General features: G+C 41.0%; 1 protein-coding gene across 2 annotated transcripts in view; it reads left to right on the plus strand.

Moving 5' to 3' along the window:
* Positions 1-26,057, plus strand: part of RASGRF1 (Ras protein specific guanine nucleotide releasing factor 1) — a 76,513-nt gene that overhangs the window by 40,768 nt on the left and 9,688 nt on the right. For both annotated transcript variants that reach the window (XM_063448694.1, XM_063448695.1), the window contains 11 exons: positions 16,194-16,251; positions 16,467-16,603; positions 17,665-17,747; positions 18,119-18,367; positions 19,155-19,525; positions 19,649-19,771; positions 20,071-20,241; positions 21,035-21,141; positions 21,456-21,568; positions 25,343-25,403; positions 25,594-25,703. In XM_063448694.1, the coding sequence (XP_063304764.1) occupies positions 16,194-16,251; positions 16,467-16,603; positions 17,665-17,747; positions 18,119-18,367; positions 19,155-19,525; positions 19,649-19,771; positions 20,071-20,241; positions 21,035-21,141; positions 21,456-21,568; positions 25,343-25,403; positions 25,594-25,703 (1,583 nt within the window). The remainder of the gene's footprint in view (positions 1-16,193; positions 16,252-16,466; positions 16,604-17,664; positions 17,748-18,118; positions 18,368-19,154; positions 19,526-19,648; positions 19,772-20,070; positions 20,242-21,034; positions 21,142-21,455; positions 21,569-25,342; positions 25,404-25,593; positions 25,704-26,057) is intronic.

The following is a 26,057-nucleotide window of genomic DNA, read 5'->3' on the forward strand; positions in this document are numbered from 1 at the left end:
ACTATAGTGCCCATGAACATGACACCACAGTATCAATATTGGGCTAGTCCTAAGGTCAAGGGACTATTATTGTACGCCATTAGATGGATATAGAACCTTACATTGTAGCCCAGCATGCGTATGTGGGGTTCGGAGATTCACCGATGCTTTGGCTAAAATTAAGTGAATAAAGTAAGATATATACAGTCTAAATAACTGATATGTTCATAAATAATACAATTATAAAAGTATGATTTCCTGGTGTTATTATTTGTCAATAAAGGGGGTAAAAGTGAACCCCTCATTTAGCCCATTGGGGGCCAACGTTTTGAATCTGTAGATCCAGTAGCACTCTCTTTTTAGGAGAGTGTGGTCCAGGTCACCTCCCCTGCGACCTACGGTCACTTTTTCAATCCCTGCGAACCTAACCCCTCCTGGATCCCCACAGTGTTGATTTCTTATATGTCTTGCTATAGGGGTGTCCCTCTGGTTTCTAGCTGAGTGTACGTGCTCCATGATACGTCTTTTAAAGGGGCGAATCGTTTTGCCCACGTATCTGAGGCCACATGCACATATCAAGAGGTAGACCAGGCCCTTGGTACTGCAGTTAAAAAACTGCTTGACATTACAGACCACCTGGTCACTTGAGTCTGTGAGGTGCTTGGAATCCTTTTGTATGTATCTGCACGCCACGCACTTGCCGCATTTGTATGTGCCTTGTACAGATAGCCAATTGGGGCCAGATTTTGTGGAGGAGAAGTGACTACGCACTAATGATTCTTTTAAGTTTTTACCTCTACGAGCTGTGAGGGATACATACGGGGTCACAGTCCCTTTAAGGTGGGGGTCTTGAGATAGGAGTGGCCAAAATCTACTCATTATCTTTTTTGCTTGGTCCCAACCTGAATCAAAATTCACAATACACCGGGTAGGGGCTTGTTCAGTGGGGGTAGGTTTATCCTTGAGGAGTTCCATTCTATTGCTGTGTAGCGCTCTTTGGTATGCTTGTTTTAAACAGCGATTAGGGTATCCTCTCTCTTTAAACCTTATCCTAAGTGACTTAGCTTGGATGATGAAGTCCTCTTCACTTGAGCAGTTCCTCCTCAAACGGAGGTACTGTCCAATAGGGATGCCCCTTTTTTATGTTGTCGGGTGGTGACTTTCCCACCTCAGCATTGTATTGGTTGAGGTGGGTTTCCTGAATAAAGTTGTCTCAATGGTCTGTTTGGGAGAGGTACTAAACGTACAGTCAAGGAAGTTGATGGATGATCCCCCTATTTCCATCGTGAACTTTAGATTAAGGTCGTTGGAGTTCAGACTCTCCACAAAGGACGTAAACCATTCCCTTGTGCCCGTCCATACCACCAGGACGTCATCTATAACATCTTTCACCAGACATTCACCAATCAAAGGAGGAATCGTCACCAGGGGCGGGGCTTCACCCGCGATCGGCCAATTCTGGCGCGAACGCGGTACACACACTCCCAGCATGAATCAAACGTAGTGGGATATTTAAGGAGCTCCCGTTGCTTTGACCCACTGTTTAGCCTCAGACGAAGGCGCGTTTAGCAGCGCCGAAACACGTGTTAGGTAGCAGTAGGAAGGATAGTTCAAGTTTGGACACCGACCAGTTTAGTTTCTCTGTAAGATCAGCTAGCCAGTTCAGTATCATTGGAACTTCGTACGATTTAGATAAGGGGACGGGGTAACTGTGGGTGACGGGGATTTTATTAACCTTTCGTCAGATCCTGCAATTTACATTGCTGGTCAGTCTCTTCACAGAGCTGTCTACTAGATCTCAGGTTTTTTCCTCCCATTTTTTGTTTTCCGTCCCCTGGTGACAGTATTGCAATAGATGTTATGCAAACTGCCACTATGTATCCTTTTATTTACTTTACTCAGACTAGCTTTTGATCACGTGAACCCCTTCTATCACTACTTTTTGTTACAGTTTTTTCCTAAGTGTGCACATATTTTTTGCTACAAGCAAGCACTGTATATAGGGATTGTACATAGTGACTACAGAAGCGGCTCATTTATATTTTGGTAATTCCAGGAGGGATTGCTGTTGAGAGACGGACTATACAGGTTGGGGGGATTTCTAGCTTTATCTAGCTCTATATCCTCTAGGTGATACCCTTAGGATATTTATCCCCTTCTAGACACTGATCCTCCTATTTTAAGTTCACTATTATTTTCTTTCTTAAACTCTCTACTAGAGTTTTTTATTACAGCCACCATTAAAGGTTACGTTTTATAATTTCGTTGTACATATGTATAGTTATGCACTAGGGGGCGCCCTTTTTCACTTGACCAGTTTAGGTCCACTTCTCTACTATTTAATAAGGATGATGTCATGGGGTGCAGGTCACCGAGGGCCCAATCAGACTCTTTTTTTAAAACCCAATATAATTCACACATTATTTGCTGGTTTCCATAGTGGCCTATTTGCATTGACTTTTAAAAATATTCTGATTGATTTACTAATGTGCAAGCAAAGTGTCAGCTAAAATATTACATGCAGGGCGGAGCTTAACAACCAAGGCGAGCGGTCGCACTATTCTAGGGCTCCTAGGCCCAAACGAGACGAACCGGGCGAACGCCCTTCTACCCAGCAACCGGACCGCAGCGAATGCCACCGGCCCACACTCTAACAACATGGGTCGCAAAACGGGCAAGAAAAACCCGGGGAAAAACAACCCGGGACTCACCATAGGAGACATGTGGCGGCAGGCCCGAGGCGCAAACGAAGCCAACATGACGGCACTCCACGGAGGCTGCTCGGACTTCTCCGATGATCTCTCAGGTGAGGAATACCTACCAACCCACACAACAGGACGACCCTCACCACCGACTAACACCACACAGGACCCCACACCGGTGACAGTGGAGATCCTTAAGCAAATGCTAGCGGATCACCACAACAACATCCACAAGGAAATCTCTGCACTGAGGGGGGACCTAAAGGGGGTGACAAGCCGCCTAACTGCAATAGAGAACCGCACTGACACGAACACAGAAGACATTAGAGAACTCAAACGTACCGTGAAGGAGCTGCAGCTACAGCAACGCTCCCAGGACCACCGCATGGCCAAGAACGAAGATGCCAGGCGGCGAAACAACTTGAAACTCAGGGGGCTCCCAGAAGACGCCACAGATGCAGGCCTACCACAGACCATCAAACGCCTGCTCGCAATGATTCTACCACCAGCACAAGCGGAGCTCATTCGACCAGAACACATTTTCAAGATCCCCATATCACCAAAGGCACCCGCTGGGTCTACTAGGGACACCATTGTCGTTTTCCGGAACGGCTCAGACAAAATGGCGGTTCTGGACGCCCTGCGGGGTAAGACGCCCCCACAGTATGATGGCAAGGCCCTAAGTTTCTATGCAGACCTCTCCAGCAGCACCCTGGCTTGGAGACGGTCCCTTCAGCCACTCACCACCCTACTCCGCCAAAAAGGCCTCAGCTATCGCTGGCGACCAGCTCACACCCTCACAGTCCAACAGGGACCTGATTCGCATCAGATACGGGACTTATGCGATGCGACACCACTCCTACGCTCCTTGGGCCTCACTATGGACTCCCTTACACCACAAGGCCAGAAGACCCAAGCATCTCCACAACACAGATGGGATCCAGCCAGGACAGTCCCGTTCGTCCCACAAGGCCTCACGCCGGACCCATATGCTACCATCACCACTTGAACAGCGATGGGCGACCACAAGTACACGTATGATGGCAGACTAATAACTGTACTCCGGTTTTAATTGCCCCCGGTTGACCCGAGACGCTTGGACAGAGCAATACCGCACCCAGGGTGCGCCTTCTCAATCACAGACCCAGTTGGTCCTAATTACATAATTTAAGCACTGTTTGCTCTCGTAATGCTGCATAAGCACTTGCTTTCTCTGCATTTTATTTAATATGCTTCACCTGGCGATAGATGTTCACCTATAGTTATTTGATACCAGGCGAGATTATTGCAAGCAACGCATATAACCTGCCAGTTATTTCTACAGGGCCAGTCTTCACACAATTCGTTCCCTTTTTATTTAGTTGTTTTATTTACAAGTTAGCCGCATGTATCCTACTACGCCCACCGACAAGCCATGACTACACTATCACGGCTTCCCTCAAAGCTCTTACCTCCCGCACACTTGTTACCAGTAGGGGTATTTATTATCTGGCCTAATGTGAGGCAGCATGATAGGACGCAGAATCAGAAATGTTTAACAGAATTATTTTACTCTCGTTTGAGTTGTTCTATGCATACCATGAAGGGGTCTAATTATGGTATCATTTAAGTTGCTATACCGAGCTGTTGACATACATGGCTTGACCATATGGGGGCAGCTAACATGACCCACCATGGTGCTTACACCCACTCCACCAGAGCTAAGGACAAGCGCTATTTAGACATGTACCTAAATGTTATGTGTCCCAATGAAGTAACACACCAATCTGTATATTCTACCTGTATAAGTGCTGATACTAAGTGTTGTATTATACCTATCACGATATCACATGGGGGTTGATGCGGCCAATCAATATAATACACCTTTAGATATATACGGGTTACCAACGGAAAGTCCCAATTTGACTCTTTGTAAACTCTCATGCACGGCCACTGACCTTCCGCCCTAAGCAGAGGGCCAGCGTGTCCCACCGTATGGATTGTGATGGGCCCACTAGGGAGGCCTATATGTCGAACCAAATAGTCAGGCTGCGGATTGGACAGGCCAAGCCGCACGCCCTAAACCCGGTAGAACAACTGGCACATCCACTAAATCCCGACACTCTCAAGCTCCCACGAGCTGTTAGAGCGTTTAACTACACTACACACCCCAAATAGATGGAGCTGCCAGTATAAGATATGAAGCCATCGAATATTCTAAGCCCAGGGAATATCTAGATGCCGTAGCATGAGGCACACCTTGTATCCGCGGGGGCAGCCTGCGTGACACACAGACCCGTAACATAAAAGTGTACCCTCCTATGTGTTCTATCACTTACACTGATGCTGATAGCGTGTTTAACCAATTAAGACTCAGGTGTACCGTCATGTATTGTTGCGTTTATCTTTCATCCATATGTACTGTATGATCATATGTTAACATTGTAAAAGTGGAAATATTTCCACAACAAAAATAAAGAATTAAAAAAAAAAAATTACATGCATATATTTCTTCTATGATCCATCCAATTTGCTAATGAAACTTGTAATTAAAAAACGTGCCCAACTTGACAGGTCCAGGGTAAACAATGTCTCACCAAAATGCCCTCAATGGCCAAATGAAATACATGTGTTAATTTTTGTGAATTCCATAGTTTTCAAACAAATGGAAATCCACATATATATTTAAATATTCAAAGTGACAAGACAGTAGTATACCCACTAACCATAAGCAATAGAGCTGCTAAATTGAAAGTGGTTCCAGGTGAACCTCACTAAACACCAATAGTAGAAAACAGAAAGCAATAAAGTGGAAACCACCTTCACAAAAATGATAAGATACAACCTGAGGAATATATCCAAAATTGGAATATTCTATATGGATATGTTATACAATCTGGAATGATAAAAAGTGTATATCATAGCGTAACACAGTAAGATAATGATAATAAAATGTGGAGTAAGTAATGCACTCACAAACAAAAGTGTAAATCAGGCCTCTCACCCCCCCTGGGGTATATGTAGTATGGGACTTGATAGTAGATCCAGATATTAGAATGTCTTCAGAGATATGGGAAAAAAAGGACCATACATAGTGAAAGTACGTAAAAAAATATCAAAAGAGAATTTATTGGTACACTTACAGACATAAAGTGGTAGTAAGCATGTCTCCACTCTCAGTGGAACTGGAAGGCAGAATAGTAGATACCAGACACAGATCCAATCGGAGTAGCAGAGTACAGGAACAATAAAAGGACTATAAAACAAATAATATCAAGAAACAGTCCGAAAAAGTTCAATATCCAACGCGTTTCGTCCGTGGTAAATGGAGGACTTCTTCAGGGATATGAGTAGATTCGAGTATGTGGGAACTTTTATATCCAATTCAATCTTCCTTGATGCCGTTCACCGGCAGCGTGTGTTCCACACTGGAACGCAGAGTAGTACTTCCTGTGACGTCCATCCGTCTGAATTGCGCATGCGTGATCGGGGAAAGAGTTCTAAACATATTGAAAGAACCAGTACCTAAATGCGCATGCGTAGGGATCTAAATGATAGAGAAAAATATATACACCTGGCGGAATGTCGCCAAAGAGATTAATGGAGAATAAAGACCAATGAAAAAATGGCAAATTATCGCCACGAGATACAATTATGGAAACAATAAAACTATATATACTAGTATTATACAAGAATATGGGTAAGCAAAAGGGCAGACAGATGGGGCATGGAAATCCCAATGCCCCAAATGGATGCCACAATGCCAATCACCACATTGGTGTATAGATCAAATACAATGCTCCTAAAATGACATAGTACAGAGCATAAAATAACCCATACAAATAACAATATGTTTAGAGTCATAGTATGGGCATATGGAACAGGGTGGACCAGCCAATGTAAACAATAACCACAATCCCAAGGTACATTAATAATGACCTAAAAAGGTCAAAAATACAAATTGATAATAATATTAAAAAACAAGAAACATAAAACCCAAGACGAGAGAAAAAAGGGAATGCCTATAATACTACATACATAATAGCTGAATCGGATTAAATTAAACCTGACAAGTCTATTTCAGCATTGAGACCATAATGCAGTGTTTTAAGGGTGTAAATCCAAAACGCTTCCTGGCGTATTAATTCTTGTAGTTTATCTCCTCCTCTACATCACATCACATTAGGATGTAGAGGAGGAGATAAACTACAAGAATTAATACGCCAGGAAGCGTTTTGGATTTACACCCTTAAAACACTGCATTATGGTCTCAATGCTGAAATAGACTTGTCAGGTTTAATTTAATCCGATTCAGCTATTATGTATGTAGTATTATAGGTATTCCCTTTTTTCTCTCGTCTTGGGTTTTATGTTTCTTGTTTTTTAATATTATTATCAATTTGTATTTTTGACCTTTTTAGGTCATTATTAATGTACCTTGGGATTGTGGTTATTGTTTACATTGGCTGGTCCACCCTGTTCCATATGCCCATACTATGACTCTAAACATATTGTTATTTGTATGGGTTATTTTATGCTCTGTACTATGTCATTTTAGGAGCATTGTATTGGATCTATACACCAATGTGGTGATTGGCATTGTGGCATCCATTTGGGGCATTGGGATTTCCATGCCCCATCTGTCTGCCCTTTTGCTTACCCATATTCTTGTATAATACTAGTATATATAGTTTTATTGTTTCCATAATTGTATCTCGTTGCGATAATTTGCCATTTTTTCGTTGGTCTTTATTCTCCATTAATCTCTTTGGCGACATTCCGCCAGGTGTATATATTTTTCTCTATCATTTAGATCCCTACGCATGCGCATTTAGGTACTGGTTCTTTCAATATGTTTAGAACTCTTTCCCCGATCACGCATGCGCAATTCAGACGGATGGACGTCACAGGAAGTACTACTCTGCGTTCCAGTGTGGAACACACGCTGCCGGTGAACGGCATCAAGGAAGATTGAATTGGATATAAAAGTTCCCACATTCTCGAATCTACTCATATCCCTGAAGAAGTCCTCCATTTACCACGGACGAAACGCGTTGGATATTGAACTTTTTCGGACTGTTTCTTGATATTATTTGTTTTATAGTCCTTTTATTGTTCCTGTACTCTGCTACTCCGATTGGATCTGTGTCTGGTATCTACTATTCTGCCTTCCAGTTCCACTGAGAGTGGAGACATGCTTACTACCACTTTATGTCTGTAAGTGTACCAATAAATTCTCTTTTGATATTTTTTTACGTACTTTCACTATGTATGGTCCTTTTTTTCCCATATCTCTGAAGACATTCTAATATCTGGATCTACTATCAAGTCCCATACTACATATACCCCAGGGGGGGTGAGAGGCCTGATTTACACTTTTGTTTGTGAGTGCATTACTTACTCCACATTTTATTATCATTATCTTACTGTGTTACGCTATGATATACACTTTTTATCATTCCAGATTGTATAACATATCCATATAGAATATTCCAATTTTGGATATATTCCTCAGGTTGTATCTTATCATTTTTGTGAAGGTGGTTTCCACTTTATTGCTTTCTATATTTAAATATTGCATGTACTGGCATAGGACAGCCCTAGTATTGTTAATTGTTACGTGTTTTCTTTTTAAAAATGTTTCTTTCCTATAGTGCAGCATATATAATAGCAGTGTAAAGCTTTGCTAGCATAATGTCCTGTTCATTTGTTTATCCTCATGATATAACTATACAACTGTTATTACTACTATATGACCGTACTATATAGCAACGTAACAACCCACTAGTTTTGTTTAACGCGAAAATGACTAGTCAGTTAACTGTTTTGAGCGGGAAAGGTCTGCCTAGCATGTCACTGTTTTGAGCGGGAAAGGTCTGCCTAGCATATAACTGTTGTGAGCGGGAAAGGTCTGCCTAGCATGTCACTGTTTTGAACTGGAAAGGTCTGCCTAGCATGTCACTGTTTTAAACTGGAAAGGACTGCCTAGCATATGGCTGTTTTAAGTGGGAACGGTCTGCCTAGCATATAACTATTTTAAGCGGGAAGGGTCTGCCTAGCATGTCACTGTTTTAGGCGGGAAAGGTCTGCCTAGCATATAATTGTTCCCCACACGACAAGTTTGCCTAGCATATAGTTGCTTCTAGACAAAAACGACCTACAAAATAATATGGTCTCAAGTTATAGCCATAGTTAATCTATGTTTAATAGCAAAGTTTTGAGGGGATGTCAGTAAAAAGCTGGACTTTGGTCCTACAGTGGGACTATCGTGAATGTCGTATTCACCCCATAACTTGCCTAGCCTGTACCTAAAGTTATGTTTAACTTTGACTCATGATTCAAATAAGCAACTCACAAAATGGAAGCAACCACACTAGTTTGCTGGTATAATTACCATCACGCTGGACACAGCATCTCAATTTTATTCCAAGAGCAGAAAGTTAAGCGACGTCAATTTAGTTTATTTTAGTTTATTTTATGTTGCGCATATATTTAAGTAATGACAATCGATACCGTCTACCGCAAAACTCAACCTTATAAAAAATGTGCAAGATCAATCCTGTACCTCTGTGTTTAAATGTTTTGTAATGCACTGGAGGATTGCCGTTGGGGTACCTCACAGGTGATTGTACGAAGCTTCTGCACTACAAAAATAAAGAATTTAAAAAAAAAAATAAATATTGCATGTACTACAACCTAAATATGTATTTCCATGTGTATTTTTAAAAAGTCAGCTCTACTGACGCTCAGCCATCATTACAACTAAAAGGGAAGTCAGTATTATGCAACCACAAGGGATCTTCGTAAGGAATCTATAAATATAGTCATAAATGAAAATTGTATGTAGGTTTAAAGGGACACTTCTTTGCTCAAATGAAAAAAAAAAAAAAGATAAAGTGTGTATAACAGATATACCAGTAGACAAATAAAAACATGCATGCATTTAATTATACATTTTTTACACTGGTGGTATATGTAAAAACAACTTGCAAAAGTTGCAAATCTTTTGACTGCAGCCTTTGCTAGCCCTCCTCTTCTTTATCAGCCCAGACTTTCTGTGGCTGTCCAATCACAGAGTTCCCAATGCAGCTCAGTGAGAAGTCTTTGCAAGGCAGGTGCTCTGGGCAATTGCTGCCTCTTGAGTTTAGATCGACTGATCTAAACAAACCAGGAAGTAATTGGACCAGTTATCTGCTTGAAAGTCAAGGGGGTGTGACAAGGTCAATTTATTAAAGTGCCAATTTAAATTGAAATCAGCACTTTTCATAAAATGGGGTCAAGAGTGCCTCTTTAAGTTAGGTGATGGGGTATATGCGAAGGTAATATAGCATGCTTGTCCATTTCAGAGCATCTGAATTCAAATTCACCTGCAATACCCCTTTATAATTTGCTATATTTGTGCATGACATTGTTTCACTGCACTTATTAACCTCTGTGAACATTTCTCATGAACATCCTAATTACCTTACATAATAAATCTGTGTTTCAGTGTGATAATGAAGATGCTCAGTATCTCATGACGAAATAACTTGCAAGGCTTTTGTAAATACAGTGAAACAGTATCACAAGTGAATTCTAATGTGGAAAATGAATCTGCATGTATAATTCGCAAATGAGATAATGTCATTTAGTAGTGGCAATGGATTTAAGCCATATAACTCCTCTGCCCTTCATCATTTACCAATATAAATGTATGTTATATTAAGTGTATAAATATTAAAATAGAGGATTTATATGGTGATTCTTAAGACAATCATTAACTACCACATCCACCACTTTTTATAATAATAAAGGATATGATTTATTTGAGGTTGGTGATAAGTATTGCAGTAAACATTAATGTTAAATGTGTGTTTGTTAATAACCGCCAGTTGCATTTATTAAAAAACAAAACAAAAACTCCAAATCCTCTACTCAGAGACACATCCACATCCATTGACTCCTCAAGTCCAACACTTTTACCACATAGCCCCCGCCAGAAATATGAGGGCTGACAAGGAGGTACGAGTGACCTAGCGAGAGGGGAAGGAAGAGGGACACAACTCGTACAGGGAGGAGAAGCAGTAGACACCATACTGTAAGGTACACTACATAGCAAGTCGGGTTACAAGACGCCCCCTAAGCGAGCGGTTGCAACTCAAACGAGCTCCGTGGAAAACGAGCATTTATACGGGCAAAATCAACATCCATTACCCCTCAAACTCAACAGAAACAGGCTAACTGCCCCAGCAATCACGGCAGCAATGGGCAAAAAGAACAAAAAACTCAAATCGGACATGCCACGACCTGGCGCAAGTATAGGGGATCTATGGCGGAGAGCACATGGCGCCCTAGAGCCTCACATGGCGGAATATGCCGACTATGCGGACGACCTCACTAATTCTGACGGTCTCACCTCAGACCAAGAAGAGGTAGCCATACCCGCTGCGCGACCGCAAGCTCAACCCAAGATGCACTCAGATGCTGCTCCGGTCACGAAGGCCGAAATGAAGGACCTGTTTGCGGAGCTCCAACGGGGCATCCAGGCTGACATGGCGGATATGAGGAAGGACATCCAGGGCCTGTCGGATCGTATGGGTGCCGTGGAGAGGGACTCCATGAGCCACACACAACAATTTACCACGCTGCAGCATGAAGTGGTCTCCCTGCAACAACAACACCTGCAGGTGGAACAAAAAATGGCGGCAATAGAAGACGCACGGCGCGCCCAAAACCTTAAGATAAGGGGAATCACGGACTCCATTCCAGACACAGAGGTGCCCCACCTCGTACGACGCTCGGTAAGCATGATCCTCCCCGCGAAACAGGCCAAAGGAATACACATAGACTGCACATTTCGTTTACCCAAACCCACAACAGCCCCAGTGTCGGCATCCAGGGATGTAATAGTTAAGTTCCAAAAACGGCAAGACAAAATGGCGCTTATGGCAGCCACCAGGGGAAACACACCATATGCATTCGAGGACATGTCCCTTACGTTCTATTCGGACCTGTCCCGGGGAACAATGGCAGGGCGCGCAGCATTCAGACCACTCACCACCCTGCTCCGCGCTCACAGCATAAAATATCAGTGGCGCCCACCCCACAAACTACAGGTGCTTCATGGCGAAAGAACCTACCTCATAGCCGACCTACCGGAGGCAAGAAAGCACCTGGCGGCATGGGGCCTCTCACAGGACGCACTGCAGCAGCCCAACAAACCCGCCAACATCCATGCTTGGAACCGCCCACCTCCGCAACATTTGTCCCAAGAAGATCTGCCCAAGCGGTGCCGTCACCGAGCCACACGTGAAACCACACGAAGATCTGCATCTCTCTCTCTCCCACTTGTCGCTGTTCCATGGACAATATGGACTGTTGAACGCACTACCCATGGAATGGACTACCCTCCGTAATACATTGGGGGCACCGAGTGACGGACGACAGCTGAACGCATTCTGGATACCAGCCAGATTGAAGAGCAGGTTACCTGAAGCTCTTCTGCAAACTGGTTGATCACCCAGAGACACTTGGGCCCTTATATATATGTGGTTTGTTATCTGTTATTACCTTAAGCATTGCCTAACCCATTCCCTTAGTGGCACCGATAGATGGGCATTCTGATAGCACCAAGCACTGGCCCCGACAACCCGAGCATCTCATACTGTTATCCAGCGAGGCATAGACGAGTCTGATAGTGGAATTGGTACCGTGATATAGCTTAGCATCGGTTAGCCAAAAAGTAAATCTGTTTTAACACTTGTGCCTACCTCGAATCCGGGGTACACAATTTAGCCATACTCCCTCCTGCAAACTCAGTACCGTTGCATGCAATGAATACCTCACTACGAATCGCTACCCACGCTTACCCAAACGCCGGAACAGCAGATAGTATTATGCTTGACTGTTTTAATGCCATAATACTACTCTAGGTGTAAGGGGGCATTGTAAAAAACATCACCGGGCAAGCCCACAGCTAATTACCCAGCACAGGGCTCACACGACACTACACCCTCCCTTGGCTTTCGACCTTAGCCTCAAATAGCTCCTTGGTTCATAATATCCTTCTTAGGGGTTTACAGGCCAGGGTTGCCTTCCTCCAGATAGCGCGGACCGTCTCCATGGAACAGGCGCACACTAACGCAGGGAGTTTTGCACGTCTATCTCACATCGTGCCCCACAGATAAGACATACACTATGGTAGGGATACAACACAATTAATGCTTTATCACTCGACACGGCACATCATGCTTGAGACTGAGAGGGACCCAACTTCACTGCTAAACGTAATATAATGATGAGACCTCTAACTCGACGACCTTTCAATACCCTCACTATGTCTCTCAGACACCCATACCGCACCACCTAAAACCACAATGACTTCGCCTTAAGCGTCCCTAGACTTGCTAAACCTGTACTTGATGCCATATGTTAGCTAAGTGTCAATTGCTACCTAAACGTTGTTGTAGCCTGTACATTTACATCTTCATTTTAAAGGCATTAATAGTATGAGCCTGCTCAACACTCAGTACGTTCTCGACTCATATAAGCCTGCTTTATTATTAGCATTGTTATTATTAGCATTATTATTGTAATATTCGTTTTGGAGCTAACCTGATATCACATAGATTACTATCGTTTAAACAAAACTGCTTAGCTTAACATGTTTTACAAAAAAGAAAACTTGTGCAAGTATATCATGCCACTGTTTATCCTATATGTATCTTTATGTTACTGAACGCTGTTGTGGCGCATGACAATGCTCTGTAACCACCCGCACATCAAAAATAAAGAATTAAAAAAAAAAAAAACTTTGGAGAAAATAGGAACGACTAAAGCAAGAATAGATGACCTTGGGGGGCTGGGGTGGGGGGAACTCGGGTATAATCGCTGTTGCTGCCTAAATGTTTCTGTTTGGGTCTCAGTTTGTTAAAAATGATATTTAATGTATAAAACCCATATGTGCTGCAACAGTGTTTCGGGGTGATTTATGCGATCTGGAACAGGCCAACATGATTTTTCACTACTTTGCATGTTATTTAGTGGACGTGCTGATTTCTGTGCTTGCCTAGAGCAGGTTTAAGGTTTACTGCATATTTGTTTAATTTTTGTAAACACAAATATTCCTTAGTCAATCTATTAAATACAAATTAGCATCTCTGTGAGAGATATGCACAATGTTAAAAAGCATTTTAGAGTAATATTTTTCCTGTGATAGTTTTAGAACTTCTTGGATTATCATAAATCAACCTGCTTTATTTAGTCATCTCATTCAATTGTGGTTTTCTGCAATACAGATCACTGGGGAGTATATCTACAGCCTGGAGCAGCAATGGTGAACCTATGGCAAACGTGCCACAGCTGGCCTCTGTGTTGGCATGCCAGTCATAGGTTCGCCACATATTTTTATATGTGCTCCTTAGACATACTGAGCTATTCTCTTATGCTCCCACCAATCCTTGGCTAGAACTATGCAGTGCGTGCGGTTCTCAGGCATGTGGCAGGCACATACCTGGCCTAGAGAGCAAAGGGTAGAGAGTTGCAAGTTGCACTAACCCATACATTTTACTTCAAGTATATAATAGTGATAACACTGAAATATTGACACTTAGAAAAGAGACACTATTGGTTTCCTTTAAAAGGGGACACTAGAGACCACACAGAAACTCAACAAAACCAGGAGGATGGTTTTCAAGGAAGGAAATGAATAACTAAATAAAATAAATCATGTTGAATATTAAAACCACTATGAGTACTAGTAATGTGAAATACACACTGTGATGGCAGTCCCCATCACTGGGAGCATTCGATGGATACTTTAATCAGGTCCCTGGATGACAACTATGTTTAAGTTAACATCAAACAACCTCATTACACCCACCGTGAACCCATAATGGGTTATATATATATATATTAAACAATATATATGGTTGGTGATCTAAGCACATTCCACTTTTTTGTTTTTTGGTCACATATATGCATATTAGGCAATTGAATATTATAAAGTATCAGATGTCTCTTGGTGGGAACTTAACTGCCCTAAAATGATAAATTCACCCAGCAAATTTAAAATCTGAAATTGTGAACAGACACATATCCTGATATGGACTTTCAGCTTTCTAAAAAACCTTTGCAAACCTATTTGGGATAGTAGACATTGCTATGCTCAGGCCTAATAAGGCTAGAGGCTTGAACCCTCAGTATCAACATTCACTGCCAGCCAGTTATTAGAGGTTCTTGGCAAAGGATAGTGAGGTGAGAAAATTAGTACAATAGATTGGAAACTGCCATAAGTGACTGTCATGACTGGGGCAGCCAATCTATAACACTTTATTAAATACAAAAATAGATCATTCTAGAACATGTTAGTAACCTCCTGTATGAGAATCCTTATCTGTGAAATGTTCTCTTTATGGTTTTATCTCAGAGATTTTAACATCTGTTCCATAAGGTTTTATGTTTTATATTAACATTGCATAGAAATTGAGATGATTACGAAGCCCTTTTTAGCTATTGTTTGAATTCACAAGCACCTGGAATGTCGTGTAAATTGGTTGTCGTGATTATGGTTAAGGTAGGAATTAGCTTATCAGCCTCGTAATTAATGAGTTCTCAACGTCAGGTTCTTTACAGGATCAGCCTTATGGTGTTCACAAAATGCTTCACAATCCCTATTCCTGATGGATATTTATGTGATGCCTTGCCAGTTTGCGTGTTTAATTTGCTTCTAGATTGTTTGAGCCCTGATTGTTGGCTGTGGATGATGAACATTTGTAATTGGTGGGTCATTCTATTCACTGGATGCCACTGACTGCTGTTGGCCAACAATTGCCAGATGCATTTCTCTCGTTAGTGGTTACCTGTGATTGCTGAATTGTATTGCAATTACTATTAAATGTCGGTGTGATTGTGAACATATCTCAGTTTGTTGCATAGTTCCCATTGATGATGGCCTGTTTTCTGGATGTCTGTTTTAGTAATTGCGTTTTCTGATAGCACTCCCTGGTTGTTGGATTAGTCTGATTAGAAGGCTGCCTTGTGCTGACATGCATTCTGTTTTTGTTTTCACAATAATAAAATTATGTGTTTTAAGTTATTATTATGTAAATGCATGGATTATTTAAAATCGATTGTTACACTTTAGTATGTTAACAGACTACCCGTGTTGTATAACGTGATTCGTGGCTAGATTAAGCCACTAGTCAAGTTACTTATAGTGAAGATTAAACAAAAAAAGAACTAAAGCCCAGGAAGCTACTTAATATTCTGATTTGGTCTTAGATGGCCTTCTGGAAGAAGAATGACTAAATAGTACACACATTTGCACCACAACAATTGTAACAAATTGGAAGAAAAATCAACATAATACATACAACTTAAATTAGATGAAGCCCTCCTTCACATGACTTTGTACACTGGTATACTGTTAAATTCGATATGTGAATGCTAGATGTATTTATGTAATTATAACATTTATCACACATTGGCAGAAATCGTCTATTTCTGTATGTTGTTTTCTGAAACGGCAACTTTTTTTTTTTTTTTTCATTGTAGAATGGAGTAATATCGCTCATTGATTGCACATTATTGGAGGATCAAGATGATGATGACAGTTCGTATACACCTTTGAAAATCAAATAATCTTAATTTTTACTAAAAGCATCCATAATTTTCCCAACCACCCAATCCCTTTGTCATGCTACTACCCATGCCAGTAGATACCTCCGTAAACAAAATCCATTTCATCCTTCTACTTTTAATCCGTTTCAGTTCCTTCCAGTCACCTTTTGTATTTCTTTTTTTTTTACACCTACTTTCCCTTTACAGCTAGACCCCCGACACAGGATGGTGATCACCTAGACTTTAAGATCTCTGTGGAACCTAAAGACTCTCCGCCTTTTGTTGTCATACTCCTGGCCTCATCCAGGCAGGAAAAGGCAGCCTGGACAAGCGACATCAGCCAGGTCACCATAGTGTAATCATGTTCCCATCATCCCAACACCATTAATAACACTACGGCACAACTGTGTGTAGTTGATATTTTAGACACATTATCATTATACACATAATCTGCTTCCTCTCCTTTGTTTTGTATACCGGACGTATACAGATCATGTATTTCACGTTCTCCACTTTTCACGTTGGCTCTCTTTGTTTACAGATTTTTGCTTTGTACTCTCTTTAGTCTAAATATTGCCCTGCACTCTGTGTTTTTCCCAATGGAGGCACTCCGTTGCAGGTTTCCTCTATACGTCCAGCTCTGTATGGCATTCTTCAAGGGGGTTTAGTATCAATCCATATTCTACTTCACATTTAACATGTGTACATACTAAGATTTCCTGTCAAATTAGATTTCATTTTAACCCCTTAAGGACACATGACATGTGTGACATGTCATGATTCCATTTTATTCCAGGAGTTTGGTCCTTAAGGGGTTAAACTAAATGGACACTGAAGTACTTTATGGCCCCATTAGAGTTACTCCTACTAGTACTTCCACTTGTAGATACTGTGCCCTACCCTACTTACTCTGAATGTCCATTCCTATTTGTACGATGCTGTGTTTAAGGAATTGACAGTTCCTCTTCGCTATATATTATGCTTTAAGAAGCATAATGTCAGTCTTGAAGGCTGGGTTAGAGAGCCCTGATGAATAATCATTTCTTATTCTTTTGTGCTATCATTCCATGTAACATAGTTCTGCCTTCTGTTCTCTCGTCCAAGTCCATTTTCAACTTTCAACCTGTTTATGAGCCAAGTCCTCAATTTAGTATTGTTGGATAAGCATTCAAAAAATAAAATATTATGCAAAAAATATTTAAATATTTGCAATGTTTTGATGTTTTTCATATATGTTTTGCATAGATGATATAAAATGGTTTAAAAGGTTATCCAAAAATATGAAATTGTTTAAAAAGCTGATCCAACAATATTAAATCAAGGCTAAGACTGTAGGTTCTAAAATAGGTGGAACACTAATTTGTGTCAGTGAGTGCTTTCTAACTGTGAGTACGCTTTCCTCCAGTGTGTGGATAACATTCGGTGCAATGGGCTTATGATGAACGCGTTTGAGGAGAACTCCAAAGTTTCCGTACCACAGATGATCAAGTAAGTTGGGCAGAAATTTTGATTGCAAGTTACACCATACATTTAAAGTATTTTTTTAAGTGAGCTGTCAAATATTAATTACCACCACCACTACTTTCATGCAGCAATATGGCCATTTGTCTCTGCTGTTTATTTTTTTCATTATCTGTGCAGCCAGCAGGGTTTGAATAAATCACCTGAGAACCACAGATTCAAAGCACTTGTAATATTTTGGTATTATTTTAGATATGATTTGAATCGATCAAAATAAGATATTAAACTCGTGTTATTGCATTGTAAATGTGTTTTAATGAATTCCGATGCAATGCATTGTTTTAATGCGGACTGATCACATAATTTGGAAGTCTGTAACATACTGCATCATTCCCCAGGTCTGACAGCACTCTGTACTGCGACGATGTAGATATTCGCTTCAGTAAGACGCTGAATTCATGCAAGGTTCTCCAGATCCGTTATGCAAGTGTCGAGAGATTATTGGAACGTCTCACAGATCTGCGTTTTCTGAGCATCGACTTCTTGAACACGTTCTTGCACTCGTACAGGGTTTTCACCTGTGCAGATGTCGTTCTTGATAAGCTTATAGCTATTTACAGAAAACCAGTCAGTGCCATCCCAGCCAGGTGAGGAATATTCTATTAATCTGAGCTTTAATCTGTCCAACTTTTAATCAGAGCACTCTCTTAAATGGAGGACAGCTATCTGTCAGGCATCAACCTCTCACATTGAGAGCACTCACACTGAGCTCTCATTTCTTCTTCTGTGGACATTCATCTGTACACTGTCTTTTCTTTCATGGATATTCCATCTGTAAGCTGTCTCTACCTACATGAACACTAATTTATAAGATATATCATCCCCTCAAGAACTGTCACATGTCAATCATGCTTCCCCTCTTTGTGGACAGTTATCTGTCAGACATCACTACTTCTCTTGTACCCAAATCTGTTAGTTATCTTGTCCTCTCATGACCCTCTTTCGTCAGTCATCCCTCTCTCCCATGGACACTCATCTGTAAGATATTTATTATTCTCATGGACGTTATCTGTCAGATTGGGTTCTATTTCATGCAGAAAACTCTCTGAGCAACAAAAGTTGTTCTCACATGGATGGCGATCAGTCGTAGAAACTCTCACAGACAGATCTCAGACAAGGTTCTCTCTTGCACGTGGACAACTCTGTTTTGCATGATAGCTGATAGAAAATGATTTTGTCATATGTAACACTCTCAACAGAGAATTATTTGTTAGATTCAATTGTATCACTGTCTTAAAATTACATTTATCAAGCATGGACACTTGTCTTCTCACACCGAGCTCTCTTTTATATAGATAGTGATCTCACATTGATCTTATCTTACATTTACTAAAAGTATGCTTTTTATTTATTTATTTCATTTTCATTTCCCAGGTCTTTGGAGCTTCTTTTTGCCAGCAATCAGAGCAATAAGCTTCTGTATGGTGAGCCCCCAAAATCTCCTAGAGCAACCCGCAAATTCTCATCTCCACCACCCCTGTCCATCACCAAGTCCTCTTCACCAAGCCGCAGGCGCAAATTATCTCTCAACATTCCTATTATCACTGGTGGAAAAGCTCTAGATCTTGCAGCTCTTGGAAGCTCACCTAATGGATATTCTAATTCCAGTCCTGCACCTCCACCTTATAGCAAGACCACCCTAGACATTAATAAGCTCTACGTGTCTGGGAGTTTCCCCAGCAAGGTGGGAGAAGGAGAGGAACCACCAGCTGAAAGAGATGAGGAGCCTGTGCTACAAAAACAGAGTAAGTTTAAATAATTGTGTGGAAGGGAAATATAAGGTGATGGTGAAAAAATATAAGTTAGTGGGGTCATATTTGAAAATTGAAGAAAATGGTAATTCTGGAAAATTACCAATTTTCTTACAGCCTCTGAAGTTTCTGGCCGCGTAGAATCAGATACTGAACAAAACAGTGATGAGGCTGAAACAGATACTTCGCCCACCCGATCTCCAACCACCCCAATATCTCAGCGAAGCCGGAACTCTGCAGGTTATTTTATTTTCTCACATGGTGTTGTGATGTCAGTTTGAACATATGTGGTTTACAGATCATTCCCTATTAAGCTCTAATGAACTGTAAAAGTTAAAAACTGGCTTTTATTTCTTTTGCTGTATTCTGCTCATATGATTTCACCCTTCAAAACCATTTCTGTTTAAACTTTAATTTAAATTATATAAAAAAACTACGGAAACTTGAAACTGACTATTTTGCACAGTCACTTTATATACAATGCTTTTTACAAAAGTAATATGTTTGACTAATTTTTATGCTCGTTCTTCCTTGCATAGACTTCACACTCTTTTCATACAACAATGGAATTGTGATGACTTCCTGTCGAGAACATGACAACAGCCGCAGCAACCTATCAGCAGCTTCTGCCTTCGCTATTGCAACTGCTGGTGCAAATGAAGGTACTCCCACCAAGGAGACATACAGGAGGATGTCTTTGGCCACAGCAGGTAAGGGAGATTCAAAAGACACGAGGTGCACAAATTCTGAAGGGAGCGTGTTATGTTAAAAGCATTTGAGATTGGCAGTGTCTCTGCTCAGGTAAACCTGGTGGGAAGGAACTAGATACATAAAAAATGTAAGGTTTAAATATAAATTAAAGGAATACAAACCTGTATTCCTAACGCTTTAGTGTACCTGAACCTATTGATAGAGGTCCTCCCCAAGTGTGTTCCATAATTTTTTTTAATTTTCTTTCCTTTTACCAGCACAGAAGCTCCCCTGGCGCTGCTTACCTCTTCTTGTCCGGCGACATAATGGAGGAGGCATAGCCTTCGGCGACAGTACAATCCAATGCCTTATGCATCCAAGTTTCCCAATTTGGAGGCATTGAATCAATTCTTTCCTATGGGGGCTGCAACATGGAGTTTTACTCAGTTGTTGCAGTGGTTGTTTAACCCTTCAAGATAAACATTGCAGTTTAAAATTACAGGACCAATGCACCCAGGCCACTCCATTGAGATAAAAATGTCCTGGCTGACATTAGTGGTCCTTTAAGTATAGTGTCTTATGAGCGAATACATGAAAGGACAAACAGATGCAAATGGTTTAGAAAGTGCAGGATATAGTGATAGAATTCAGAATTAGTTGGAGCTCTATAAGAGTAGAGGAGCTATTCCTTGTCGCCATGCACCCTGGAGTAGCATATCCCCTGTGTTTAAGCGCAACCCGTGATGAATGAACTGTCCAGCTTCGCTTATAACTCTTCTGTGTGTGAGCTTTTGTGATTTGTGTATGCCGCAGGCTTCCCTTCAGATCAAAGGAATGGAGACAAAGAATTTGTAATCAGGAGAGCAGCGACAAACCGTGTGCTGAATGTACTGAGACACTGGGTGTCTAAACATGCACAGGTACCTTGAGAACCCCTGAAGTGGCACAGAGTTCTTTCACCCATGCAAATAACTCATGTGAATACCCTTTTTGCATGCAAATATACATTCCAACCTACACCGTTTTATTAATTTTCAAACAGCCTACCAACACCGTTAGTTTCCAACAAAAATGAATATCATCCCCTACCAACACATCTTTAATCATTTATCTCTACCCATTTCATCCACCTTTAAAATAATCTCAACTTGATCCCACTTCTTCTACTTGCTGGTGTATTTCTGTATTGTCATATTTTATAGTTGTGTCTGTATGTATTTTATGTTTTTGTCAGGATTTTGAGACAAACCTACAGCTGAAGACCAAAGTGATCTGTTTTCTTGAGGAGGTAATACACAACCCTGAGCTACTGGCCCAAGAAAGGAAGGCAGCAGCCAATATTATTCGGTAAGACACACATCCAGCTCTGAGCTATTAGCTTATGTAGGAGGGAAGTAGGAATATCAATTGGTGAGGGACCCACTTTGATATGGAACTCTTAGTTATTAGTGATGTCCCGAATGGTTCGCTGGCGAATAGTTCCTGGCGAACATAGCTTGTTCGCGTTCGCTGCGGACGGCGAACAGATGCAATGTTCGGTCCGCCCCCTATTCGTCTCATTGAGTAAACTTTGACCCTGTACCTCACAGTCAGCAGACACATTCCAGCCAATCAGCAGCAGACCCTCCCTCCCAGATCCTCCCACCTCCTAGACAGCATACAATTTAGATTAATTCTGAAGCTGCATTCATTTTTTTTTTTGTGTTTGTGTTTATTACACATTATTCTCCATAGCCAGTAACCTGTGTTTATTATACATTATCCCCCATAGCCAGTAACCTGTGTTTATTATACATTATCCCCCTATAGCCAGTAACCTGTGTTTATTATACATTATCCCCCCATAGCCAGTAACCTGTGTTTATTATACATTATCCCCCATAGCCAGTAACCTGTGTTTATTATACATTATCCTCCCATAGCCAGTAACCTGTGTTTATTATACAGTATCCTCCATAGCTAGTAACCTGTGTTTATTATACATTATCCCCCATAGCCAGTAACCTGTGTTTATTATACATTATCCCTCCATAGCCAGTAACCTGTGTTTATTATACATTATCCTCCCATAGCCAGTAACCTGTGTTTATTATACATTATCCTCCATAGCCAGTAGCCTGTGTTTAGTATACATTATCCCCCATAGCCAGTAACCTGTGTGTATTATACATTATCCCTCCATAGCCAGTAACCTGTGTTTATTATACATTATCTCCCCCATAGCCAGTAACCTGTGTTTATTATACATTATCTCCCCCATAGCCAGTAACCTGTGTTTATTATACATTATCCTCCCATAGCCAGTAACCTGTGTTTATTATACATTATCCCCCACAACCAGTAACCTGTGTTTATTATACATTATCCCTCCCATAGTCAGTAACCTGTGTTTATTATACATTATCCCTCCCATAGCCAGTAACCTGTGTTTATAATACATTATCTCCCCATAGCCAGTAACCTGTGTTTATTATACATTATCCCCCCCCCCATAGCCAGTAACCTGTGTTTATTATACATTATCCTCCCTGATAATGCAACACTTACAACAATCAAGTAACATACATTCATATAAAATGCAAGTTACTTAGCCAGTCAGTGTAATGATAGGAATGAATAAGTAGATAACTCCCTAATTCCCACGGTATTAGGGAGCTATCTACTAACAGGCTGAAAGGCCTAAATTGGTCTTTCAGACAATTTACTAATACTAAGTAAAGATTACTTAGTATTAGTAAATTATGCCCCTACTCGCTATACCGCGAGTAGGGGCATGTATATTAAACAGCCTATGGCTGCTCACTGTACAAAAAAAATAAAAAAGTGTCCCCCCTCCCTGAGCGGGTGGGGGCCCTAAAGTAAAAAAAGGGGGGAGGACCTAATGTTCTCCCCCCTGGCCCCCACCCCTGAGCGGTGGGTGGGGGCCCTAAGCACAAATTGGGGGGGAGGACCTAATGTCCTCCCCCCTGGCCCCCCACTCTGAGCGGTGGGTGGGGGCCATGAACAAAAATAAGGGGGGGGGACCTATTGTCAGGGCCAGGGGGGAGGACAATAGGTCCCCCCCATTTGTATTTAGGGCCCCCACCCGCCGCTCAGGGCTGGGGGTCAGGGGGGAGGACAAAAGGTCCCCCCCCCTTATTTTTGTTTAGGGCCCCCACCCACCGCTCAGGGGTGGGGGCTATGGGGGAGGACTTTAGGTCCCCCCCCCCCCCTTATTCTTGTTTAGGGCCCCCACCCACCGCTCAGGGGGAGTTTTGCCATGGATCCCCCTCCGGCATGCCACAGTCCAGGTGTTAGTCCCCTTGAAACAACTTTTCCATCACTATTGTGGCCAGAAAGAGTCCCTGTGGGTTTTTAAAATTCGCCTGCCTATTGAAGTCTATGGCGGTTCGCCCGGTTCGCCGTTAGCGAACCGAAAATGTTATGTTCGCGACATCACTATTAGTTATTAGTCTTACATCAGAAAAAATCTGTAATATCTTTCTTTAAGACAATCACACTTGCGGCCCAGGATGACTAGCCCAATATAGGAAGGTGGCATAGATTACCGTTATCTTAATTACTTGTGATTTTAAATGCACCAACTTGTTACCAAGCAAAGTGCATTGGAATGCAGTTTCCAAGAAGTTAATTAACAATGAACCTTATGTGAAATAAACCGTTACACAATGTATGATTGGAGTGAAGGCGCAGGTGATAAATAAGGTGAAGAAACAGCTAAAACATGCAAGGTATATTGCAGGCATCTAAAACCTGTAGTTAGATGAAGTGAAGCCAGCTAAAATATACAGCATATATTGCAAATAAAATTGTGAAATTGTAGAATAAAACCCACATTTGAGATCTAACATTACACACAGTATGAATATTGCTTAATAATTGGATACAGTCCAAAAGTTTGAGAAATTAATACAAATGAGTCTTTATAGACAGAATGTAGTCACAATGTAATCTGTTTGCCTGGATAGGAGGATCACAGCTAGATATACAGCTGTGGTATCTCTGAGAGGCTCAGATAATATAGTACTGACAAATCCAAAGTATTAAAATGTACAAGATGTAAAAAGCCACTATTAGATCACAGTGATAGATCTAAAGTGGCAGGATCTTCACTGCAATATAAGTGAAATTTTATCAGGTATAGATTGGATAAACAGGATCTCTGGGATGTGGTGTTGAAGTGGATCGATAATTGTCCTCCCTCCTGGCGGCTTGGAGATGGTGTTTGCGTGCGTTCCACTTTGTCCCATGCCTGCGTTGCACTGAGACTAGATGCCGTAAAGCCTTACGCGTTTTGTGAACTGTCGGTTCACTTCATCAGACGTTAAATAAAGCTTGTAATAGTGAAAGCACAGAACATAGGTTGATAGGCTCTCAATGTCATTTACATTTTAATGAATCTTAAAGTTACTTTCAGTAAAACTGAGGGTAAACTAGTGACCTATATTATACTAATTAAATAAACCCAAATCACATTCGGAATATAAATATTTATTTTTAGACAAATATCACTTCTAGACTGAAGATTAGTATTTCTCAGAAATATAGGACATATGCACGGTTGACTCCTTGTACAATATCCTATGGAACGAGTGCTGTGTTAAGGTTTAAATAATGCCAGTTATATCTACTTAGAAGACTGACCAGAGAGTTAGTGAGCACAGAGAAAAGAAATGATGAGAGATTTATCACCGAGACACATACAGGGTTATTCAATAAAGTGAGAATTCAGGGAGAAATTTAAATTCAGGGTCAGAATGGCTAGGCTGAAAACTTCCAAAGCCATGCTTCCAGTCCAGCTCGTTTGACCTTAAATCTGAAAATCATTTTGAATTTTTTGTAGAGAATAGCCTTGGGGGCAGAAATAAAAAGTAACACACATGGCGAGTGTGCATAGACAATGGAAGCAAGGCACTTGAAGCCAACAAGTTACAGTGTATATATTTATAAATGTACCTCAACATATACTTCATTGCAAGTCCAGTTAGTATGCAGTGTTAAATTGAAATAGAAAATTGGACATATACAAACTAAAGAAACTGTTATTTACTCTGTAGTACACACACAGTTATGTATTCTCAGTATTTCATGTTTTTAACACTTCGAATATTTAATCTTTAGCACTTTGACTCAAGAGGATCCTGGAGACAGCCTGGTTACCTTGGAAGAAATTGAGCGTATGGTGAGTTCAAAAACAATATTGTATCATGTTAGGGATATGTAGGATACAGAGTGACAATATTAAAAACTCTAGGAATACAATGTTGGGGGGTGTCTAAGTGGTAGACCTCTTTTATAATTCTATACTTTATTTGGAACCATTATGTTGGAGCATTAAACAGATGTGTGTTATGTATTATATTGTTTGTTAGACACAGTCAACAGTGACTCCAGTCGAACCTTTTGAGTCTCTATCTGCTCTTGAGATTGCTGAGCAACTCACATTATTGGATCACCTGATCTTCAGAAAGATACCATATGAGTAAGCTGCACATGCCCCTAATTCTCACTTTGCATTTTTTTTTATTCCTAATAATTGACTTTGCCCAGTTTATGTGCACGATGACTTCTCTCATAAAACCCCATGTACATGCTTTTGCATACACAATTACCAGTTCTCTGATCCTTTCTACAACCTTAATGCCCACCATTCCAACCATCCATAACACTTAAATAATATCATACATACACTGTTTTCACAGAAAACAAAAATATGATTGTTTGTAGGATACTAATAAAGCATTATCGTCTATGGTCTGTCCTCCATTAAATCATTTAGCTGCACTTTGCATCATGCATCCTTCAAATCCACACTGAATGCACTGTGCATCCCTTT

Source organism: Pelobates fuscus, chromosome 3 (assembly GCF_036172605.1).
Source record: "Pelobates fuscus isolate aPelFus1 chromosome 3, aPelFus1.pri, whole genome shotgun sequence".
NCBI lineage: Eukaryota > Metazoa > Chordata > Amphibia > Anura > Pelobatidae > Pelobates > Pelobates fuscus.